We start from the raw sequence: 20,825 nt of genomic DNA, 5'->3' as shown, positions 1-20,825 counted from the left end.
TTCCATTCAATGATTATAGAACGTCTTTCCATTTATTTGTATCTTCTTCAGTTTCTTTTGCCAATATTTTATAGTTTTCATTAAATATCTTTTTACATAGCATTAAACCAAACCATATGGCATTCTCATATGGATATACTATAACTGATAGAAGAATTCTCCATTCTAGGGAAATTTAGAAAGGCTCTAATTTTTTCATATTTGAAAATGGTGCAGCAATAATATATTAGCTAAATCTTTGTTCACATTCAATGCTATTTCCCTGGGATAAATTTCCAGACACTAATGCAAGTATAAATTAATGATTAAGATACTTATATATATTTTATAGGTGGTTTTGTGTTCTAAATCCTTATGTTCTATTTGCCGAATACACCATCTTAATTCAGAAGGAAAATTAAAGAGAAGGTCTAGAGAAAATGTCATTTAGTATTTGAGTATTTCTATTGGAAGATTATTTTTAAAGAACTCAAGAAAGTTGTTTCTATTACCATGAGAGAACCTTAGGACCTGATGCCAGCACAAAATTTTTTTTTTTTTCATTATCACTGGGGGGGGGGGGGAAGCTAGTGGATCAGGGTAAAAAGAATTAGAATGTAGATACTGGGAAGATAAATTTGCAAATTCTAGAAGTCCGAGATGTGTTAACATAGAAACTGTCAAAATACAGTGTTAACAGTAGCCACACAAAAATCAAAGTTAAGGTTACAAATTAAGTGATTAGAATACATTCAAAAAGCTTAAGAGATATACATCATATATAGCACAAAACTTCATAGACCAAATAAGAATTCAGGAAGTCACATCCCAAGGAAAAAAAAAGGCAAAGGAAATAACAGATGATGAACAAAAAAATGATTTTTTGTTTTTGTGTTTATAATACATACTAACATGAATACTGAAGAAACAATTTCTAGTGGTCTACCAGTTTTCCCATGAGTATGTGGAAAAGGTTGATTAAAAGCAAATCTCATGTTTTACAGCATAGCCTTATTTATTCATATTTTATGTAGAGAAAAAGAACTAGGCTGTATTTTTGTGAATTATAGGAACAGAAGACTGTAGCGTGTATATTCTATTACAGATATTTCCTTAGAGAATCCTAATATCATGGGTAGTGTAGAAGCGAACAGCTAAACACACTGCTGGTGCTTAATCTTTACCTGAGCCTTGATTTCTCCTTCCCGTAAGCAGCATACTGTGAACAGATTCTATTTGACATAGTGGTGAGAAGTGATAAATGTTTCATCTGGAGTCTCTAGGAAGTAAGTGAGAGAATCCTATTAGATGGTCAAGATCCATTGAAAGCAGAGTGCAGGAATGGCAAAACAAACAAAAAAACCTATTATTTTTTACTATAAAACTGAATTCTGACCAAATAAACTTACTGATATTCCTTTCCTAGAGGTGGTTATGTTTGTTTTTCCAATGAATGAAATGTAAAGGAGGCATTTTAGAAAGGTTTACTGATTATAGAATCTGAACTCCCACTATTTAAATTGAATGGCATTAATAGAGGAAAAAATAGAACATAACTACATAATAAAATAATACCTACCTCTTTCAAAAAGCATACTGTTGGGCTTGGTGAGGTACAGCACGATCCTACCATAGAGAGGTAACTCTTGGTATAACTGACTAAGAGTGATAGAGGGGCTTGTCCATAATTAATGGAATATTCATACATAAATCTGTGGGGGGAAAATAAGATTGGTCAAAACATTTGTGGGAAGCAGAATCTACTTTTTCAGAAGTATTTTGATGGAAAAAAGGATGTATTACATTAGCTTAGTTTTATTATATAAAAAGCACTAAGGATTTAAAGAATGGGTTATAATACTAGTCACTTTTAACCAGTATTTTCATTAATTCCTTACATTTCCATATGGATTACTTGAGAGGAACGGCTATTTGTCTCTTTGTAGTTAGTGTCTGCCAGCTGCATGGCTCATGGTAATTGCTTATTGTTGATCAAATTAAAATGAGATACATTTACCTTTCATGATTTATCACAGTTTATTCTTGGCAATTGCTTATTTGCCGAAATCTTTAATTTTTAGGAGCATAAGCCCTTAAGGGTCTGTAGGATACTCTGAAATCTTGGGTAAAATCCTCTCTGAAAATTTTCCAGGATGAGAAAGCCAACGAATTTTTATAAAATCATGACCTGAACTTCAAACTTCTAAAGCCAATTTGAGTGACATTGCATTTGACTTTTGCATGTGTATTTTGCCATTATCATAAACAGAATTGTATTGCTGTACACATTTTAAATGTTTAATGTTCAGAAAAGCTTAAGGTTTTTTTTTTTATTCCTACATCCCTAGAAACAGTTGTGAACGTGACCTGTTATACCACATAAGTGAACATGCAACTTTGACCATCTCATTGCTTAACATTCATTAGTAGCCAGATTATATATTCTAATATTCGCATTGGAAGATCACAGAAACTTACAAAAATGAGGGGAAAATCTATCTGATGGAGCACGCAAGGATCCCTCGCATAAGGAGAATCCCAATAGCTGTCAAATATTTGAAAATGTCACATAGAGAGGGAATCCACGTGATTCTGCTTCAGACAATAGAACTGTTTGTCAGGTTTAGAAAGTTGACTTCATCTCTGTCTGAGAAAGGCGTTTACAATAATAGCACTGACGGAGATGAGAAGTCTTGGGGAGGAGTGAAGTTCTTACTGGAAATTGTCCAGGTGGCTATAGAAGAGGTGTTTGTATAGAGGAGGGGGTTAGATTCGACCCCCTTCTGGTGTTTTATGCCCTGAAGTTTTACTTAAGATGAAAGTAGCTTACTGCTCAGCAAAGTCTTTGGGATCTTTCCGGAATGCCTCGCAGATTTCATCATTTGTGGGCTCTACGTAGGTAGGAAACTCTTGTGGCTGGTGCTTCAGGGCAGCCATACAGAGTTTCCGTTCAAGGCCCTCTCTGGTACAGCACTCAGCAGTTCCTGGGTGTACTGGGAATGGAGCGTCCTTTTCACAGGACCTAGCAGACAATGCTGAGGTCTAGAATGAGAGAAGAGAAACAAGTCAACTCCTATACGGAAGTTTCCAGGCTCTTAGTTCACCATTCAATATACCTTAGTCTTAAGTTTAAAAATTCTCATTAGTAACAAACCGTCCATGCCAAAAGCTTCATTGAATGTCTTGTCTACATGACAATTTGCATAGTTACAGGCAAATACAGGGTCTTGCGTTAATAAAGGACTCACTAGGATAAAAACAGAACCTTCATTAACAAGTAGACTGTGTTTGCAGCCATTAGAGGTTTTATCCTTTGGCTCTGTGTTGCTCGGGGGAGATAGTAAGTGAGGTCATTTGAAAAAGCTCCACTGGTGATTCTGATATGATCTCCCACCTGCTTCCTGCTGCAGATACCCCAGTGAGAAGGAGCACCTCCTTTTATTAAATGAGCAGACTCTTGACAGACTCTTAATTCTTCTAATGTAGCTTCTACATTTGTTGGCATTCTCTTACTCACTGGTTCCTGAGCCTGCTTTTGCACCAGCATCAGAGTATATAAAATTAGGTGCCTGGGCTGTACGATGCAGAAATTCTGATTCATTAAGTCAAAGAGGAGGCTTTTAAGGAGCTGTTTCCCAAAGCCCCAAACTTTTATTCAGACGTGCACGGCTTGAAAACCACAGGTGCAGCCCATGCTAAGGGTACTACCAAAGCAACTTCAACAGCAAAATGTTCTTTTTGGAAAGAATTTGATATTTGGAATATAGAATTGAAATCATCCCTATATAAAAATTATCTGGGGATTTAATAGGGCAAAAGTGCCTTGACATCTTTATATTTATTTCAGAAGTTAGTCATTTTTTAAAAAACAAAACTTCTAAGGATCTTTCCTATAAATGAAGGAGAGCAACATGATGAATTAGTTACGTAAACCAAAAGTAAACCTCTCCTTCTCTCCCACACCTACTTTCCATCAGGCTCTCAGAACTTAGGAATTCTTAGGAACTCTTTATCCTTATCTCTTTTTCCAGTGAATTCCTTTTCCATTTCTTTCCCTGGCAAATCTCCTTCCCTTCCTTCCCTTCCTTCCCTTCCTTCCCTTCCTTCCCTTCCTTCCCTTCCTTCCCTTCCTTCCCTTCCTTCCCTTCCTTCCCTTCCTTCCCTTCCTTTCTTTTTCTTTCAAATTACCTCCTTTCAAAAAAAAATGTTCGAAGAGTCAACACATTTTTAAAAATGCTTTGAACAAACAGGAGAAAGAAGGTGTTTAAAAAGGCAATACCATCTCTGTTTTGTTATGATCTGTCTCTACAAACCTGGAGCTTATCTCTGGTCAAGGGATCACTTACAAATACATGAAATAAAATGTAAATAAAAATGTGTTCTGTTAGTGGTCATGGTAGCTTAAGGTGGTGCAGAAGGTCAGGTTGTAAATGATGGATATTTACAGAGTTGGTGATGGGAGAAAAGGATTACAATTCCTAGAAGGTACATAAGGGCCAGATGAAGCAATTAATGGGTAAGAATTATCATTGTATAGGACATATTCTGATCAGATCTTTGGAGCATGGTTTCTGCAGTCTTTAGCAAGCAGATATTTGTCTGTGGAGGCCTTTATCAAGATGCATCTAAATGTCCTTTGCATGAGGCCTGATGACTGCATTAGTAAATTGCTAGAAACACCTGTCTTTTAACCTTTTTCAGCTCCCGTCTACATTTTGAACCCTGTCATGTCAGCATTTTAACTTCTGCATATATACGTCAAGGGAGAACCTGGTATATGGTTATAGGGCAACATTTGAACCTGCAAATAATTTGAGGTGAACACTAAATTATTCTGGGGCTGTTGGTACCAGTCTTAACATGATAAATATATATGTATGAGTAGGCTTTTAAGAGACACAGAATATATTATGACAAGAGGTTCATGAATTAATATATGTCCCAGTTTTCTCATTTGAACCTTGTAGGACTGGTGGGCAAAACTGATTCATTGTGCTAGAGTAAGTCTGGGCTCTGGAGGTAACAGGCTTCCTAAGTCTCCCAAACTTAGAGTAGGTGGAGTTGCTGTCTAAGATTTCCCCAACTATGGCATAAAAGCCTATCCTGGCTTCTTTTTCTGGGCCACTGTGGACATGGCCAGCGACGTGAACCTACCCTGAGGTCATAGCATTCGGGGTCGGCCCCTTCAGCACAGCAGGCTTCTGTCAAGGAGACAACTTCATTTACAAGGTGACTGATCTGTTCGAATGTGCTGCTGGGAAACTTTCTGCTGTATAAGACCATTGATCTGAGGAGGAAAAACAGCAGGTCAATATATATAGAATTTTTAAAAATTTCACGTTTGCACAAATTAAAATATGAAATCTGTTCAGTCTTAAACAAGCATATTGCACACCTTGATTAGTGAAAAGAACAGGAGGTTGACTTTTAAAACTTAGTTTTTGTTCCAGGCAAACTTCTCTTATAAAATGGAAGTTGGATTTGGGGTTTTATTCTGAGCAGCCTCCTGTTCTTTCCTCTCTCAAGCTTCCCCAGTAGGACCTGTCCTGTGTTTTGTCTTTGTTTGCCATGGTCCTTCTATATACTCTTTGCATTCTAATTTACCTTAGAAAACTGTGCTGCTTCTCTTAACTCTATTAATAAACTTACAGCTAACAAATTCTTAGACCCTAATAATAATAATTCAACTGGGATCTTTGGACGTCCTCCACTGGCCTGGTGTCCATGCCCACATCAGCCTTGGGTCCTATCCTTTTACAATGTGCAGAGTGGTTCAGCATGCTGACTTGAAGTTCCCTCCGATGTGGCTTCATCCAAGGTCCAGTAACCAGGAGCATGAGGGAGTACCTCATACTTACAAAGATGTGAAGTCCTCTTTTCCCAGATTGGCAAGTTCCTTGCAAACTTTATCCTTCTCATAATCTCGGCCTAGGGACCAGAAACAGAAAAATCTGTATCTTTTCCTTTTTAATGAATGTTATGTTATATGTATATGCGTTCGGCAGGATTCATCTAAGGTGAAAGTAGCATTTTCCTCTATATACAGTTTCATCTTTGGATACCTTCTTAGGTGTTTTCTTACAGGTGAATTTTATGGTCTGCTATAAACTGTGGTGGGCAGCAGAGCAAATGCACTGATACTAAAAACACATCAGTCAGATGATGTCAGAACCTATTGATACGGCAATCCTTGTGGGCCCCTTTAAATTAATGTTAAGATGGAACTTTCATCCTTCCCTTCTTTGTCTCCATTTCACCAAAGGCGTTGAAAGAAACAAGAACAAAAAAATAAATGGAGAGTATGTCTACATACATACGTAGTGGAGAACTAGCCCCACAAATGCAGGAGTTTACGGAGGTATGTGAGGTGGTGTTGCCACCATAACTCCATTACCCACTCCAAATTCTATCCAGGAATGCTAGGAACTCAGCTGAGGGGGGAAAATGGAAATCTGAGCACTTTCTCAAAAAATAATTTGGTGGTGGGTTTGGAGGAATGGGTGGACAGTGCTTCCCCTCATTTCAAGCACAGGGAAAGGCTTAAAGGAAAACACTCAGACCTTGATAGGTGACTCCTGGAGTTTGGGGTACGATGACAGGTGTCTGATTCAGACTAGAGAATGCTAGAGGGAGAGAGGGCCTGGTGAATATGGCCTGGGGCAACAGAGGAAAGGGCTTCCAGCGGGAAGCTGTACTGTGACCTGTGGACCTGATGCAGATCAAGCAGGAGAGCAAGGCGGCCTGGAGTTGGCTTAATTTTGGGGGTGGGGTAAGCTATCAACAGGGCAATGGGCTGCCAACAGCGGACATCTCTGTGCAGAGGGGACAACTTGAAAAGTCTTAAGGTGCTGGTTGGATGTAAGAGATCCCAGAAATGATGGGAAAGAGCTCTCCATAGAACCCATAAAGAAAAAATGTCAACTTGGAATATCTCCCATAACCAGTGGAAGCAGTGTCTCACAAAACTGTCCATTGAATTAATGTTCCTGCTGCTCACCCCTCCTGCTAGCTTCTCCCTTCCCTATGTTAACCTTGGAACAGGTTAAAAAGCAGTCTAGAGAATGGGAGGAAGGAGGAGAGAACAGGCAGAGAAGAAAAGTGTACATGTCTCTTATTGCCGCAAAAGGCAACAGGACTGAAACAGGACTGATCTGGGGAGAGTAGCTTCAACTTCAGAAGAACTTACAAATGTTTGACTATTAAACCAGACTGTTAGGACGTAGTTATTCTGAGGTTCAAAAGGACCAAAGGACGTCTATAAGTGAACAGAAAAATCATCGAACCTACTCTTAGGTCCATTCGAATGGTTGGGAAGAGCTCGTTCCCACAGGAGAAGATGAGTTCTTGACGGATTACAACCCACTTTTCAACATCCCCACTGCATAATACAGCAGGCTGGATGCGTGGAAGCCATCCATGGGATTATTTCCTGATGCCTCGTTTATGCAAGTAAGTCTAGGAAACAGTCCAACATTTCATGATACAGCTTTTGGGGGGAAAATGTAAGAAGTATGTAAATGGCCCAGTTTCTAAGTGTGCTAAGGTTTAGTAAGTTTGTGTTTTGTTTTCCTCCTGGATTTTAAAGATTGAGCAACCCATCTCAGGTGATACAATGGCAACTTCCATCATGACTTTGACCCTCCTACATGTCCTGTCTCTCAGTTACAGCTTTGAAAGCATGAACATAAGCCAGGGTAGAAAGTGGTCTTTGATGGTTTGGAGTGGAGGTGGTGGCACTTGGATACAGGCTGGGGAGAAGTTTTTGTTCTCGGTCTTGCTCTTTTTTTTTTTTTTTTTTTTTTGAGCAGGTTCTCTTTAGGATGTGTTAGGCTTAATGGCAAAAACCTTCTGTAGAGGGAGCTGTTGCCCCTGTATCTTTCAGGTGGACTGCTCAAAGTATGAACTGCAGTGGGAAGAGTCAGAATTGAGGGACAAAGATATATATATATTTTTAAGAGAAACATCGTGTTTAATGGTAAAGCTTAGCACACTCCAGCACCAGGCATGGACTGAAGTCGAAGCAGCAGGGATGGGTAGGTGACCCTTATGGAACCTTACATGGCGAAGAGGATGAGGAAGGCAACCATCAAACAGAAAAGCCCCATAGCCTCAGACAGGGCAAAGCCCAAAATGGCATGGGAGAGGAGCTGCTGTTTGAGAGACAGGTTCCTGGCATAGCCAATGATCAAGCTGCCAAACACTGTCCCAATGCAGCCCTTGAACCAGCCACACCAACTGTGGCAACCCCGACACTGATAAACTTGGCTGCTGTGTCGATGTCCCGGGAGACAACACTGGTCTGGAACTCCCATCGGACCACCTGGCGTGGAGAGCTGCTGTAGGATGGCTCTTTAGATGGGATCTCTGGCCTGCTCAAGAGGAAGGCAGACACAGGCCTGATTACATCCCTGGTACAACTGTGGATCAGAGCCGGAGAAATGAGTAGTGCCCCGGTGGTCTGCATTTTCTCAGTCTCCCAGCTTTAGCTCTAGGTCTCAGCCAACAAGGACATTCCTAAGCAGCCCATTGTTTGAGCCCCTTATTACAAATTCCATCAAAATCCTAAAGGATGGGAAAGAAACAAGATGCTCAAATCTTATGTTATCTTGGAAATCAGGATAAGACAGTAGGATTGATAAAATTAACTGGAGTATATAAAGCTACTTGCAGTGAACCTGTTACAGCCGAGGACCGTGACATCTTGTACATCTTCTGAAATGTATTGACTGGTTTACAAGGTTGGATACTGTCATAGTTTCAAAAGGTCAAAACAGTGCCTAAAACTTCCATTAATGATTAACGGTATTCAATGAGACCAGCGACTAGGGCATGGGGGAAAGAATTTAGGGGAGAGCTGTCCTCCTATAGTGAAGAATGTACCGTTAGGATGTTCATAGAATTGTTTTATGTTGTTCCTAAGGCACAACTAGGAGAAAGAGCTGGCCGTAGATGTTAGTTCAGTGGGCAAGAGCTTTATCACAGCCGTGACTGATAAATGGTGAGCCGCTTTGTGAAGAGGTGAGTTTGTTTTGCCCTAGAAACAATCAAGTGGAATTTAATCATGAGTATTAAAGATTCCTGAATTTAGTACAAGATTATATCCTCATGATCTGAGGTCACATCCTAAGTTTTATGAAATAATTCCTTTAAGACATAGTAAAAATTTATATGGAGCCCCCCCCCACAAGGCTTACTGCGTTTTAAACCACAAAAAATAGCTCCAATAAGAACTTTTCTTTTTAATGCAGAGGAGCTAACTCTGTTTAATAAACTTTCCCTATAAAAATAGAGGTCATTTTTGTTACTTTGGTTGCAAACACTCAATAACATGAAAAGTGAGAGCCTGTATTCAAATGGTGTACCTCTGATGAACATTTAAAGAAATACTTTGTTTCTAGCCTTCCAGATTCAGATTTCTCACTTCACCAAAAAGGAAGTTTCAGTGTTATGGGAATGAGAGTATGTGTGAATGTAGTATAAGTAGATACCACAGACTATCCCCCGTTCAATAGCTTTAATTAAATCAACTAGCGTTTGCACTAAAATGCACTAGTTCCGCAGGTGCTGGGTACTGCTTTAATTAGAATGCAAAATAACAACGACAACATGGGGAAACTCGACCAACTAAGGCCTTAAAATGGTTTGGGAACCATTTTTGCTGAAAATTCAGCCTTGGGCTTGACAGAAGCAAGGAAAACAGCTCAAAGAGTCACTGAGAAAGTCTAGAATTAAAATAAGGGTAAAAAGCTCTTAAATAACCTGTAGAGGAAGCTGTTGTACTATCTATCTTTCAGGTAGATTACTCAAAATCTGTTTCTGAATAACATTTTTTTTCTCTTATTTGTCTACAGAGATCTATAGCTTCTAAGCATAAGCAAATATGTTAATCATTTTCTCATGGTCTAAAAAACAAATACTGAAGTTAATTTGCAACGTGATCATTACAAATTGATTCCTTATTCCATGGAGTACTGCTAAATGTTTTCATACCGGTTGAACTCCCTTTGATTCATATAATTAAATCCTATCTAGAATAAATTATAAATAACATAGTCTGTTCTTTAATGTTCCATGTGGTTATAAAGAAGGCAATCTGAACTTTGATACAGCCCCAGTAAATATTGGCATATTCTCAGTGACTCTGGTGAAATCACTTTCACATCAAGTGACCCCTTGGCACTAAATGTTTACAAATTTCATTAACAGTTTTGCTTTTTGCAATAGCCTGTCCCATTTCTATCTGTATTGTGAAATATTCTGGTAAGTCCTATCTAATTCTAGACTTTTGAAAACTTGATTTATTTTCAGGAAATGTTTATTGCCCCATGTACATCCTCTCTCTCAGTACAGTGAATAATATTCATATATGCAACAGATGAGTTTTGAAGACCTACTCTGTACCAGGTATTGGGTTCAGTATTGAATATATAATGGAGAGCAAAATAGACCTATTTCTGTCCTCGTGGAACTTTCAATCTAGTGGGGAGAGACAATAAGATGCTACCATCTTGGTTAAAAAGTGTATTTTGAATGCTTTAACCACTGTTAGAATATTTCTCTGAAACCATTTTGGTCCCTTATAAAAGCTGTTTGTATACCAGGAGTGATGGCTGTATCCTAAATAACATTGAATCGAATAAATGCTTATATAGAATGCTAGAAACTGCGTTACGTTGCTATTTTCCTATTTTGTTCTGGAGAATCATGAGCTTTCAGAGCTTGTTGGGCATTCTGTATTTTTGGTAATTTCATTCCTTTGGCATTTTCATTTCTATTGTACATCGATAGACTCATCTGTCAGAAAAGGTCAGTATATTTGGAGTGTGTGTGTGTGTGTGTGTTTAACTTAAAAATACGGTTTGTAGTGTTTATTCAAACTAGTCAGATTAGATGTTGATTTCAGGGTAGTGGTTTACTTGAGAAATTGAACACTGCTGGACTGGCTTAGGAAGCTGCCCAACTTTTGGAGCTAAAGAAAACGACTGATTTATTACTGAAAACACTGTCAAAGAAGAAGTGGCAAAATAATACTTTATTTCATTTTTCAGGCTTTTTATGGTTCTTCTTTCTACTGACATTTTTCATCATAAAGCATTGATCTGGTTTTTCATATTGATAATTATTGGAGATAGGTGTGCAGTTTTCTGGGTTTGAGTCAATAGAAAGAAATTCAATCCGTTTATAGATTTATATTTACACACACACACATACATATAAACCTATATATTAATCCATCTAGAGGAAATTAAATGTACCTCTTAGGATGCCATCAGAGGAACAAGTAAAGCTTCATTTTAGACTTTGAAAATTAAAAAGGCAGTAGGAGATACAGGGTCAGTGAGTCACTTGCCCAAAAACTACAATTGCAGTAGAGAATGACCTCATAGACTCATTCAAATTTAACATCCTTGGGTGTTCACCTTGGGCAGTCACCTACATAGATGCTACACTCACCAAAGTCTCAAAAGAGGCATTCTTCACATATCTCATCCCCCCTCACCTTCCCTTCATAGGTTGGGCCTCTTGTTATCTACAAATGATTTTGCAGGGGTGAAGATCAGGGAGCAACTTTCTTTCTCCTACCTTTGGGATGTATGAGAGTGATATCTACTACATCTTGACTTAGAAATTTAGCATGCATTGTGGGACTTGCTTTTTAAGCAAAATAAGAATAAAAAGGTGCTATGCAAGAAACTCTGAAGCCACCAGTACCTAAGGAACTGAAGTCTGATAGTAGAGATAAGCCTATAACACCAATAGTGCTCATTGCCATAGAGGAGATTGAAACAAAGCATTACAAAACCTCAGAATGAAGAGGGTTTTTAGAAAACCTCCTGAAAGAAACTATTACTTGAAGTGGATCATGAATAATGGGCAGGATTTTAACAGGAGTAAATCAATTGGGAGATGTATTTTAAGTGGCGAGAACAACTCGAAGAGAGATCCGAAGTTAGAAAATCACAAATAGTATTTGGGAAAAAATGAGTAGTCCAAAAAGGAAACTGAAATGTGGACTTTAACACATGCTTGAGAGCCAAAGTTTTACTTTTTAGGTAATGGGGTATCCCTTGAAATATATTCCTGTAGGGGAATTCAAGGAATAATCATCTTGAAGATAGTCAATTGTACCTTTTTCATAAGGCTGTCCTATGAACTATGCTAATCTAAGTAAAAATGCTTAGCACCTCTCCTGCCTAATGTGATAAACACCCCATATGAGCCACTTTTTATAACAAAATCCAATGACCTACATTACCAGATATTCTATAAACTTCGATGTGGATATCCCGTGATTTGTTCCAGTCCTTCTTGCAGGTGGTAGGTTAAATTACTTTCTGGTAAGAATATGGAAGTGAAGGTAAAAATAGAAAACTCCCAGAGAGTAGGGAAATGAGTTAACATGTACCCCAGTCATCTCCTGGCCAGCTCTCACTGGATCTGGCAAATAAAATGGTAGCCTGTCAACACTGAGATGTCTTGGCTCAGTGCTCCTTTTCTCTGGGAAGTTTCAACTTGTCACAGGACCCAGAAACCTACTGTACTAGACTTCTATTGCCACTGTAACAAATTACCACAAATTTAATGGTTTAATCAATACAAATTTACTACCTTATAGTGCTGGCAGAGGTCTCTTTGGGCTAAAATCAAAGTGTCAGGAGGACTGTGTTCTTCCTGGAGGCTCAAGGAGATCATCTGTTTCCTTGCCTCTTCCAGCTTCTAGAGGCAGCCTACATTTCTTGGGTCCAGGCCCTCTCCATCTTCAAAGCAAGCAATTTTTATCTCTTTTTCCCCTTAGTCATACCTTCCTCTGACTCTGATCTGATTCTCTTCCACCTTAAAGCACCTTGTGATTACATTGACCCCACCCAGATAACTGTCTTTATTTTTCTATTTGAAAGCTGACTGATTCCTTCTTTTATCTGCAACCTTAATTTCCTTTTGCAATGTAACCTACCCTATTCACTGGTTCTGGGCCTTAGGATGTAGACCTTTCTGGAAGGCCCTTATTCTGCTCACCATATATTCCTATTTAAGTCTCAAGTCACCATCAGGTGGCTCTAAACAGAGACCAGAACTGGAATGGGTTTGTCCCGGACAGCCTGACCCCTGGAACCCTACCAGCACTTGTACCCACTCAAGCTCATCAGTTCATTAATCTCTCATAGTGATCCTGACTTACGTAGTTCATCTTTTGGAGTCCAGTTACCAGATTATCAGGTTTTGTATTGTATCTTAAAATGAATTGATGGGGGAGATATGGGAGGTAGGGATTTGATTAGGAGGCCACTCAATAGTCAGGTGAAGGGAAACAAGGGTCTGGGCAAAGACAGTATGTGGAGATGTAGCAGATACGAGTTAGTGTTCACAGGCCTTGAGCTAGATACATGTAGGAGGGTAAAGGAGGGAAGCGAAAGGGAATACGGAGGAGCTTTCTATAGCAGAAAGTTCCGTATAAGTCTGTGTATTTTGGGTCTGAAATTGGTAGAATGTGGAAATGATTGACTATAGATAGCAACAATGGATACGATAAAATCCAGGAAGTCTCTACGGGATTGGACATAAATAATTCCAAAGTACTGGGAAAGTAGGGAAATTAGAAGACCGAGCCAGATCCGTGGAGTGTGGAGGAGCTAGAGTTTGGATCAGTTACGGATGACCATAGTAGGCAGCATGGATTTTACTTAATTCCCTCTAAACTTGTGCTAGTGAACTGGATTTCTCTCCTGTTCTTAGATTAGTGAAAGATTGTTCAGGTATCTGTCCCGTGAGAGGCACCAAAGCCGTAATTGTGAGCACTGTCTTTGTAAACCTAACTCGTCTCTAAAAATCTGATTCTGCTACTTACTAGCTTAGTTTTCTTAGGTAAGCTACTTACCTCTCCCTCCTACAGATTCTCTCACTTTTAAAATGGTGATAAGAGTACTGAGTTGATCAGGGTGTTATAGTGATGAAATAAATCTATTCAAAAGATCTCGAACATGGGGGAACGTTGTGAATATTGTCTATTTTATTCAGTGCATAGATTCTAAAACCAATGTTTCACAGTGGATACTTTATAAATCTTATTTTTATAATTATCTTACAGAGTTTACTACTTCCAGAATGTCTATTAGGTATTCTAATTGAAATTTCATTTTCCTTAAGTACTCAAAACTACCTTCTGAGATCGGTACTCTAACAATCCTAACTTCGTGACTTTACACAAAAAATCTGTCAAACACATACCACATGGCACGTAGTATTCTAAAACTGGGAATTAAGGGGAAAAAATAAACGATCTCATGGAGTTTAGGGTCTACGTTTTACACTTGTTATAATAAACTAATGAACAGCTGGTGACTGAGTAAGGTGATGAGTACTAAAAAGAAAAGCAGGGTAAGGGGATAGAGAAAAATGATCAGTGCTTTTGGAGATAGGTTGGTCAGGGAAGCCTCTTCTGTCCATGAACTTGGAGCAGACACGTGAAGGAGGTGAGGAAGGGAGCCACGTGGATATCAGGGGGATCAGTGTTCTAAGAGGAAGGGGGAGGTAGTGCAAGCCCTTGGATGCAGAGCAGGTAGTGTGGAGAGAGTGTGGAGGTCTCTGGCTGAAGCAGAGTCAACTGGGCGAAAACAGAGCAGGGTAGCTGTGGGCAGAATAAAGAGGCTAAGTGGCCGTAGATACCCAGGGAGAAGGGTAATCAGTGCCTCTTAAAGATTCTTCATCTCTTTAATCTCACGGCCTTGAAAAGCATGCACACTTCTCCGTACACTGTACACATGGTGATGAGTGCCTACCTGGTGTTACAACTTACAGCAGCGCGGTGTCACATTGCTGTTGATTTCTAGGGAGCTTCACGTTGCCTTTGGTGACGAAGTTAGCTACCTCCCTGACTTCAGCTCCTCCTCCCCCTTCCTGGCTAAGCCTTTTTCATGGTGTGACTCTGGCTGCTTTGTGAACTTGAATCAGGCCGTGCTTGTTCCTAGGACTTTTACACTTCCATTCCTTCAGCTTGAAACACGCTTCTAGATCTTTGCATGGCTGCCTTCTCATCAGGTAGGTCTCCTATCCTAGGTCACCCCCTCAACAACCATTACATAGGTTTGGCAGAGAGGATGTAAAGACCTCTCTGAGAAAATAGGGAAGATATCCACTTCTCCTGCTTTCTGTACAGCTATGTCCCTGAATAAAACTTAGCACAATTTGTTTTTAGTTTGGCTGCTGAGGAAGGGGCAACTTGTAGAGAAGAGAAACAGTGATTCAGTGGTGAGTGGAGAGGTAGGGATAACCCAGATTGTCTAGGGCTGTTCTGACAGGCAAGTGGGAGAAGGAAAACATGCAGCTTACCCACCAACCAAAGGACTTACTGTCTTCCTGCTATTTGATATCCCGTCTAGTGACAATACATATGCTGAGAATGAGCTGCTTAAAGCAAAAAAAAAAAAAAAAAAAAAAAAAAAAAAAAATCATAATAAATATCCTGTTATTGCCAGAGCTCATACAAAATGCAAAGGTTTATTTCCTGCAGCATTATTTCCTCAGTAATCCTGTGGCTGTGTCAGCAGCCTTCCTGCTGCTTTCCTGCAAACAGGGAAAGACACATTTTCGATTTCAGTTCTGAGGAAAGAAGCCGAGTGGAGAGGCAATCGGCACACACAGACTGCTTGCCTCATGGGGTAACTAAAGTGGATGTTTCCTTTTGACTCCATCCAGACTGGCACATGTGGTAAAGCCCTTCTCTCCCAAGATGTACCCGAGGGCTTGTGAACTGAATCTCCAGTGCCATTCGATAGGAGAAGACTGGCCTGACTAGAGCCGATATTCACGTTGAGCTGTAACAGTATCCAACTTAAACCTGACGTTTCCCAAAGAACACTTTCTTCCCCAAAGGCATTTTAGGAATGAGCCCATGTGTTTGGGAAACTGGGCTAAATAAGATTTCTTTCTTATGACTTCTCAGAATCTTTAGGGTAACAAAGACCTTGATTATAAATTGACCAAGAAGGACTGATGTATGGCTTCTTTCTTTCTTTCTATTTTGTTATATTAGTCACCATACAGTACATCCCCAGTTTTTGATGCAATGTTCCATGATTCATTATTTGCATATAACACCCATGTGTTTAGCCATAAAAAACTTTTCCAAGAGGAGTCTTGAATGAAAAACACTTTCAAAAAGGTGTTCTAGATACATGCTATGGATTGTTGGTCCGCTCTCTAGAACTACAACAGGCAGAGAGAACAGCAACCCAAACCCCTCCCCTACCACCCAAGCCTCCTCTCAATTCCTTTAATCTCTGTGCTTTGTTGCTTTCTTCCAGGAGACTGTACACCTAGCTTCCAGGTAAATCGTTGGCTTGGTCCTTTGGGTCATGCTCATGTACTATAGAATAGAGGACTGATGTGTCAGGACTACTGTTCCCAAATATTGGACATGTATTACTTACAAATGTATTTTATATCTTGGGATATCGTCTGGCCTGTGGCACCTAGGTAATCTGACTGAAGTTGATTGGCAAGTTCAGACCTTTAAGGAAGCTGAATTGTAGTTTTTAGCATCCATTTCACCAGAGCGTGAGACGGTGCGAATGATGTTAAGACAGAGGGTGCCGAATACTGTTTTCCAGAGGACATTTGTAATCCTTTGTGGTGAAGCCAATATACACTTCCTGAGTCAGCAGTTCCAAATGACTCCTGCCCCAAACTATGGCGTCCGCATATAATCCCAGTACCTAGCCACTCCTGGATCCTCTGTGTTTTGAAGATCTTGATCTGAATGTATTTCAGTAGGATTTTTCAGGTTCAGATCTTCCCCAGGGAAGCCTTGGGCAAAGGAGTAAGCTGTCAGGGTTTCTTGGGACTTGGCCTATTCAGAAGTCTTGTAAAGGACACCATTTATCTTATTTATATCCCAGACTTCGTAGTCTAACACAAGGACCCATAGCTTGCTTAAGAATCTGTAAGTGAGTAACTTAAAATTTAAAATAACTTCAATGACAAAAGATCAAGGAAAAGTGAATGTAAAAAGAAGGGCAATAAGGTTATTCATGTCACAGTTAGTAACTGACAATTTCTGGGATACACATCTTCTTCTACTGGTTAGATAGGTTACCGACATGGATATTACCCTGTGACTTGGACAAGGCTGTTCACGGAGAACACTAGATGGAAGTTTTAGTTTTCTAAAGCAAGACAAATGCAGATTTCCTTACGAGCATTAAAGAATCAACCAGAAAAGTTAATTGGAACAGAGTATGAATTCTGCAGCTTGGGAACTTCTCATGAAGTCGTATGCTTCACACACTTTAGCTTGTATCACTGGAAAAGGTTTTAAACAGTGCTCAGAGATGAAGATACCATTTGAAGAATATTAATGAAAAATGTAGCTTAATTATTTGATAGTCATGTTTCATATCTACTACATTCTTTCATGTGGGATCTTTTAAAAACTATGGTGCATTTTCAAATATTACACATACACAGAATTCCTGGAAGAGGATCAAGGATCTTAGCTGACTTCATGCATCATTGATACGGTATATTATGCTCTCAAAGACAATAAATCTTTGAAATCTGGGTGGGGAAAATGCTCAGTGACAGATCACAGCTTCCATTTGCGTTATCTTTTAACAACTAAAAAATTTGTAATTTCAAGTGATTCTCTCCAGATCTTGGTTTGCAAAAAAGCAGGAAAGGATAATTGAAAAATTACGGTTTTTTCTTTTATGAGGGTCTTGATTTCTTGACCATTCCAATTCAATGCTATATGCCCCAGTTGAGCTCAGATCGGTGCCTCTTTGAGTCTTCCCTTACTCCTCAACATGTTTACCAACACTGTTCTTCACCTTTTGTAGAACTTTTAAAAATGGTAATGCAAATCAGACTGGTAAGAGTTCTTATAAGTGATCGCACCCCTGGAAGGTCTTACCTCTTTCTAGAGCATGCACAAATGCTACAGCAAGCAGAAGAACCAGGGTCCTCTTCATTTCTCTGCCGGCAAGTTCTGCAGCACCCCGTCTCCTGTACGTGACCCGGTACAAAGTAGCAGCCCAAAGTAACCAATTTCCTTTTACTAAGATTCCTGACTGTGAACTCATCAATTATTAATCTCTACACAGAAGCAAGGGCAGTCATCCTTGGCCCACAAGAGATAAAATAATATCAATCAAGGCAAATAGACACTCTGGGGGAAAATGTAGGAGATTTTAATCATTAACTTTGCCAAACTGCAAAAGAGGGAATTACATAGAACTTTTTTCCCCCCACTGCTGCTTTTTTCTGAAATTTACTTGACGTATTAATTGGCCCATATCCCTTCTCCCCCCACCCCCGCCTTATAGGGTTATGTGTCTTTGGACCCTCCCTACCCTTCTCATATAAAATGGAAACCTGGGGCTTTCTCCCTATTGGTCTGCTTTTCTTTCTTCAAATTTACTACAAATAAAGATTACCTTAAAATATTGAAGACTAGATATTTTGAAGTCCTAAGGTACAAGGGGGCGAGAAGCCAATTTATTACAGTTGCCCAGTTCCATAATCTTAATGTTCCAAAATTTTACTGAAGATGGTGGGATAGTACTTCATGGGCTATATTACACTTTTTGAAGCACTGACATATTGTAATATGTATTTTTAAAGATATTTATTTATGAGAGAGACAGAGTGAGCATGAGAGGGGGAAGCAGACTCTGCACTGAGTGAGGAACCCAAATGTGGGACTCTGTCCCAGGACCCCAAGATGATGACCTGAGCTGAAGTCAGACACTGAACTGACTAAAGCCACCCAGGTGCCCCTATTTTAGTACATATTAAAAATAACCCTTGAAGTGAGGCAAATAACTAGGGTGGTGGTAGTAAATGACTTGCCCCAAATCACAAAAGCTAGTTGCAAATCTTGGACTCCCCAGAGCTCATTAAAGTCCTTTCTGTGGGCGTGCCTGGGTCCTTTGGTTTGTTGTATCTGCCTTAGACTCAGGTCATGATCAGGGTCTTGGGATTGAGCCCTGCGGCGGGGAGGGGGAGGGTTAGGTCCCTGCTCAGTGGGGAGTCTACTTCTCCTTCCTCCTCTGCCCTTTCCCCTGGCTTGTGTTCGTTCTCTCTCTCTCTCTCTCTCTCAAATTTTTAAAAAATATTTCTGTGAATTCTATAAAATTAGTATATTTTGGGATAGTATAGCTTGAGAGCTCACAGTGGTCTTGTGGAATGCAGAAGAGGGAGCATTTTACGGACGAGGGAACCAAGTTCCAGATAGGTTTTGTGCCTTTCCCAGAGAGGCACAGTTATCCTTCATCCCATCATTGGAATCGGGTCAGTGCCTGGGTCTTGCAGTAGCCCTCTTTTCCAGAAACAGGGTCAAGTCAGGATTGGTACACAAGCTCTGAAACCAAATCCTTACTCAGCGCTTATTGGGCCTGTAACCTTGGGAAGTTTTGTCTAAGCCTTATTTTTCTCCTATGCAAAGTGGTGATAACGCAAGTACTGTTGTCACGAAATTGTGAGCTTGATGAAGATAATACATGCACAGGGTTTACTGTAATATCAAACACATGATGACATTAACGTTATCTATTACTGTTGTTAATGTTAGTTATTACTCTTATTCTAGTTTACTTTCTTCACTGGCTCTCCAAACCAAGAAGATCACTGGAACTCAGTGGAATATTTTAAAGCCAGCCCCCTATCCTGGATTTAGGACCATCACAGACAAATGCTGTAGAATTTCAGTATCTGTTTAGCAGCTAAGGATTAATTGCACTGGCAGATTCCATCCAAATCTTAGTAAACTACAATAAGAGGTTACATTTTTAGTCTGATCCTCCATCTGTATTGAAAATAGTGGGGTTTTAGTTTCAGAAAATGGAGCCCAGTTAGTTGGAAAAAGATCTCTGCTTCGATTCTGTTTAGTTACCTAAGGCCAATGGAAATCTATGTGGTAAAGGAGATGAAAAGAGAGTATAAACCTTGCTCGAGGCAGTATGGGAAGATAGTCTTGCGTTTAAGAACCAGCTCTATACTCTTCAAAGATTAACTTTCTGTCTACTAAAAAATCTTCTAAACTTTTCCTTTGGCTAAACTAGGAGTTTACTTTGTAAGTTAATTAAAAAATGTTTTAGTCTTATTGTAAATTATTTGGACATCAACTCCAAATGAGGGCCAAAGAGTTTAAAAATAAAGAAACCCAGAGCTCAGAATAACGGACAGATTCGTTTCCATTTTTAAGATAATACAACATATGTACTCCTATAGTTTTTAATTTAACAGTATTTTAGTCCTCTTTTGATCAGTTCATTCAAAGCTAGAGTATATTGTTTCCCATTAAATTTGCTACAGGGTTTAAGATCAGCCTGTTCTTGCACTTGAAAAAAAAAAAAAGTTATCTCTGCTTTTGCAATAGCCTCTACCATTTCTGTTTAATGACAAACTACATGTAGCAAGAATTGCAACATCTCATTGAGGTGTCCTCTTGAGAAACCTCTACACAAGCTGCCAAATGCATTCTCTTGGTTGAATATCTTTTTCTAACTGAGAATTAGCTCTCACATGTTAATAGCTAAATATATGAAACTTTGCTCCATCGTATTTCTGTAAGTTTCCTTAATCTTTCAAATGTTGATTGCTTACAATGGCTTGAAATCTGGGAAGAAATAATCCTAACTGGCTGAAACGAGAAGTCTCATGTTGCAATGACTGGTACCTCTGAAGTGTTACGGTTGTAGTGATGGCAACTTAAATTTCTTATTGAAATTGATTTTCAAAAAGAATTCTTTATTAAATATTTAAGCAGTAGAATTTTACAGGAGTTGTTTTGCCTGTGAAGAATTGAAATAGTTGGGGCTCTTGGCTGGCTCAGTGGATAGAGCATGCAG

General features: G+C 39.4%; 1 protein-coding gene and 1 pseudogene across 1 annotated transcript in view; both read right to left on the bottom strand.

Moving 5' to 3' along the window:
• The window catches only part of GC (GC vitamin D binding protein), a 30,400-nt gene extending 12,293 nt beyond the window's left edge, over positions 1–18,107 (bottom strand). The window contains exons 1-6 of the mRNA XM_045789325.2: positions 17,888–18,107; positions 5,838–5,907; positions 5,134–5,266; positions 2,810–3,021; positions 1,559–1,691; positions 1,164–1,258 (exon numbers count right to left, since the gene is read on the bottom strand). Of these exons, the coding sequence (XP_045645281.1) occupies positions 1,164–1,258; positions 1,559–1,691; positions 2,810–3,021; positions 5,134–5,266; positions 5,838–5,907; positions 17,888–18,056 (812 nt within the window). The 5' untranslated portion in view covers positions 18,057–18,107. The remainder of the gene's footprint in view (positions 1–1,163; positions 1,259–1,558; positions 1,692–2,809; positions 3,022–5,133; positions 5,267–5,837; positions 5,908–17,887) is intronic.
• Positions 7,953–8,526, bottom strand: LOC123786958 (ATP synthase F(0) complex subunit C1, mitochondrial pseudogene; annotated as a pseudogene).
• Positions 18,108–20,825: the final 2,718 nt, after the last annotated feature.

The sequence above is a fragment of the Ursus americanus genome, chromosome 8, assembly GCF_024610735.1.
Source record: "Ursus americanus isolate L20-20 chromosome 8, mUrsAme1.1.p, whole genome shotgun sequence".
Lineage (NCBI taxonomy): Eukaryota > Metazoa > Chordata > Mammalia > Carnivora > Ursidae > Ursus > Ursus americanus.
Note: the sequence above shows the minus strand (reverse complement) of the source record. Positions and strands in the feature narration are given on the sequence as shown.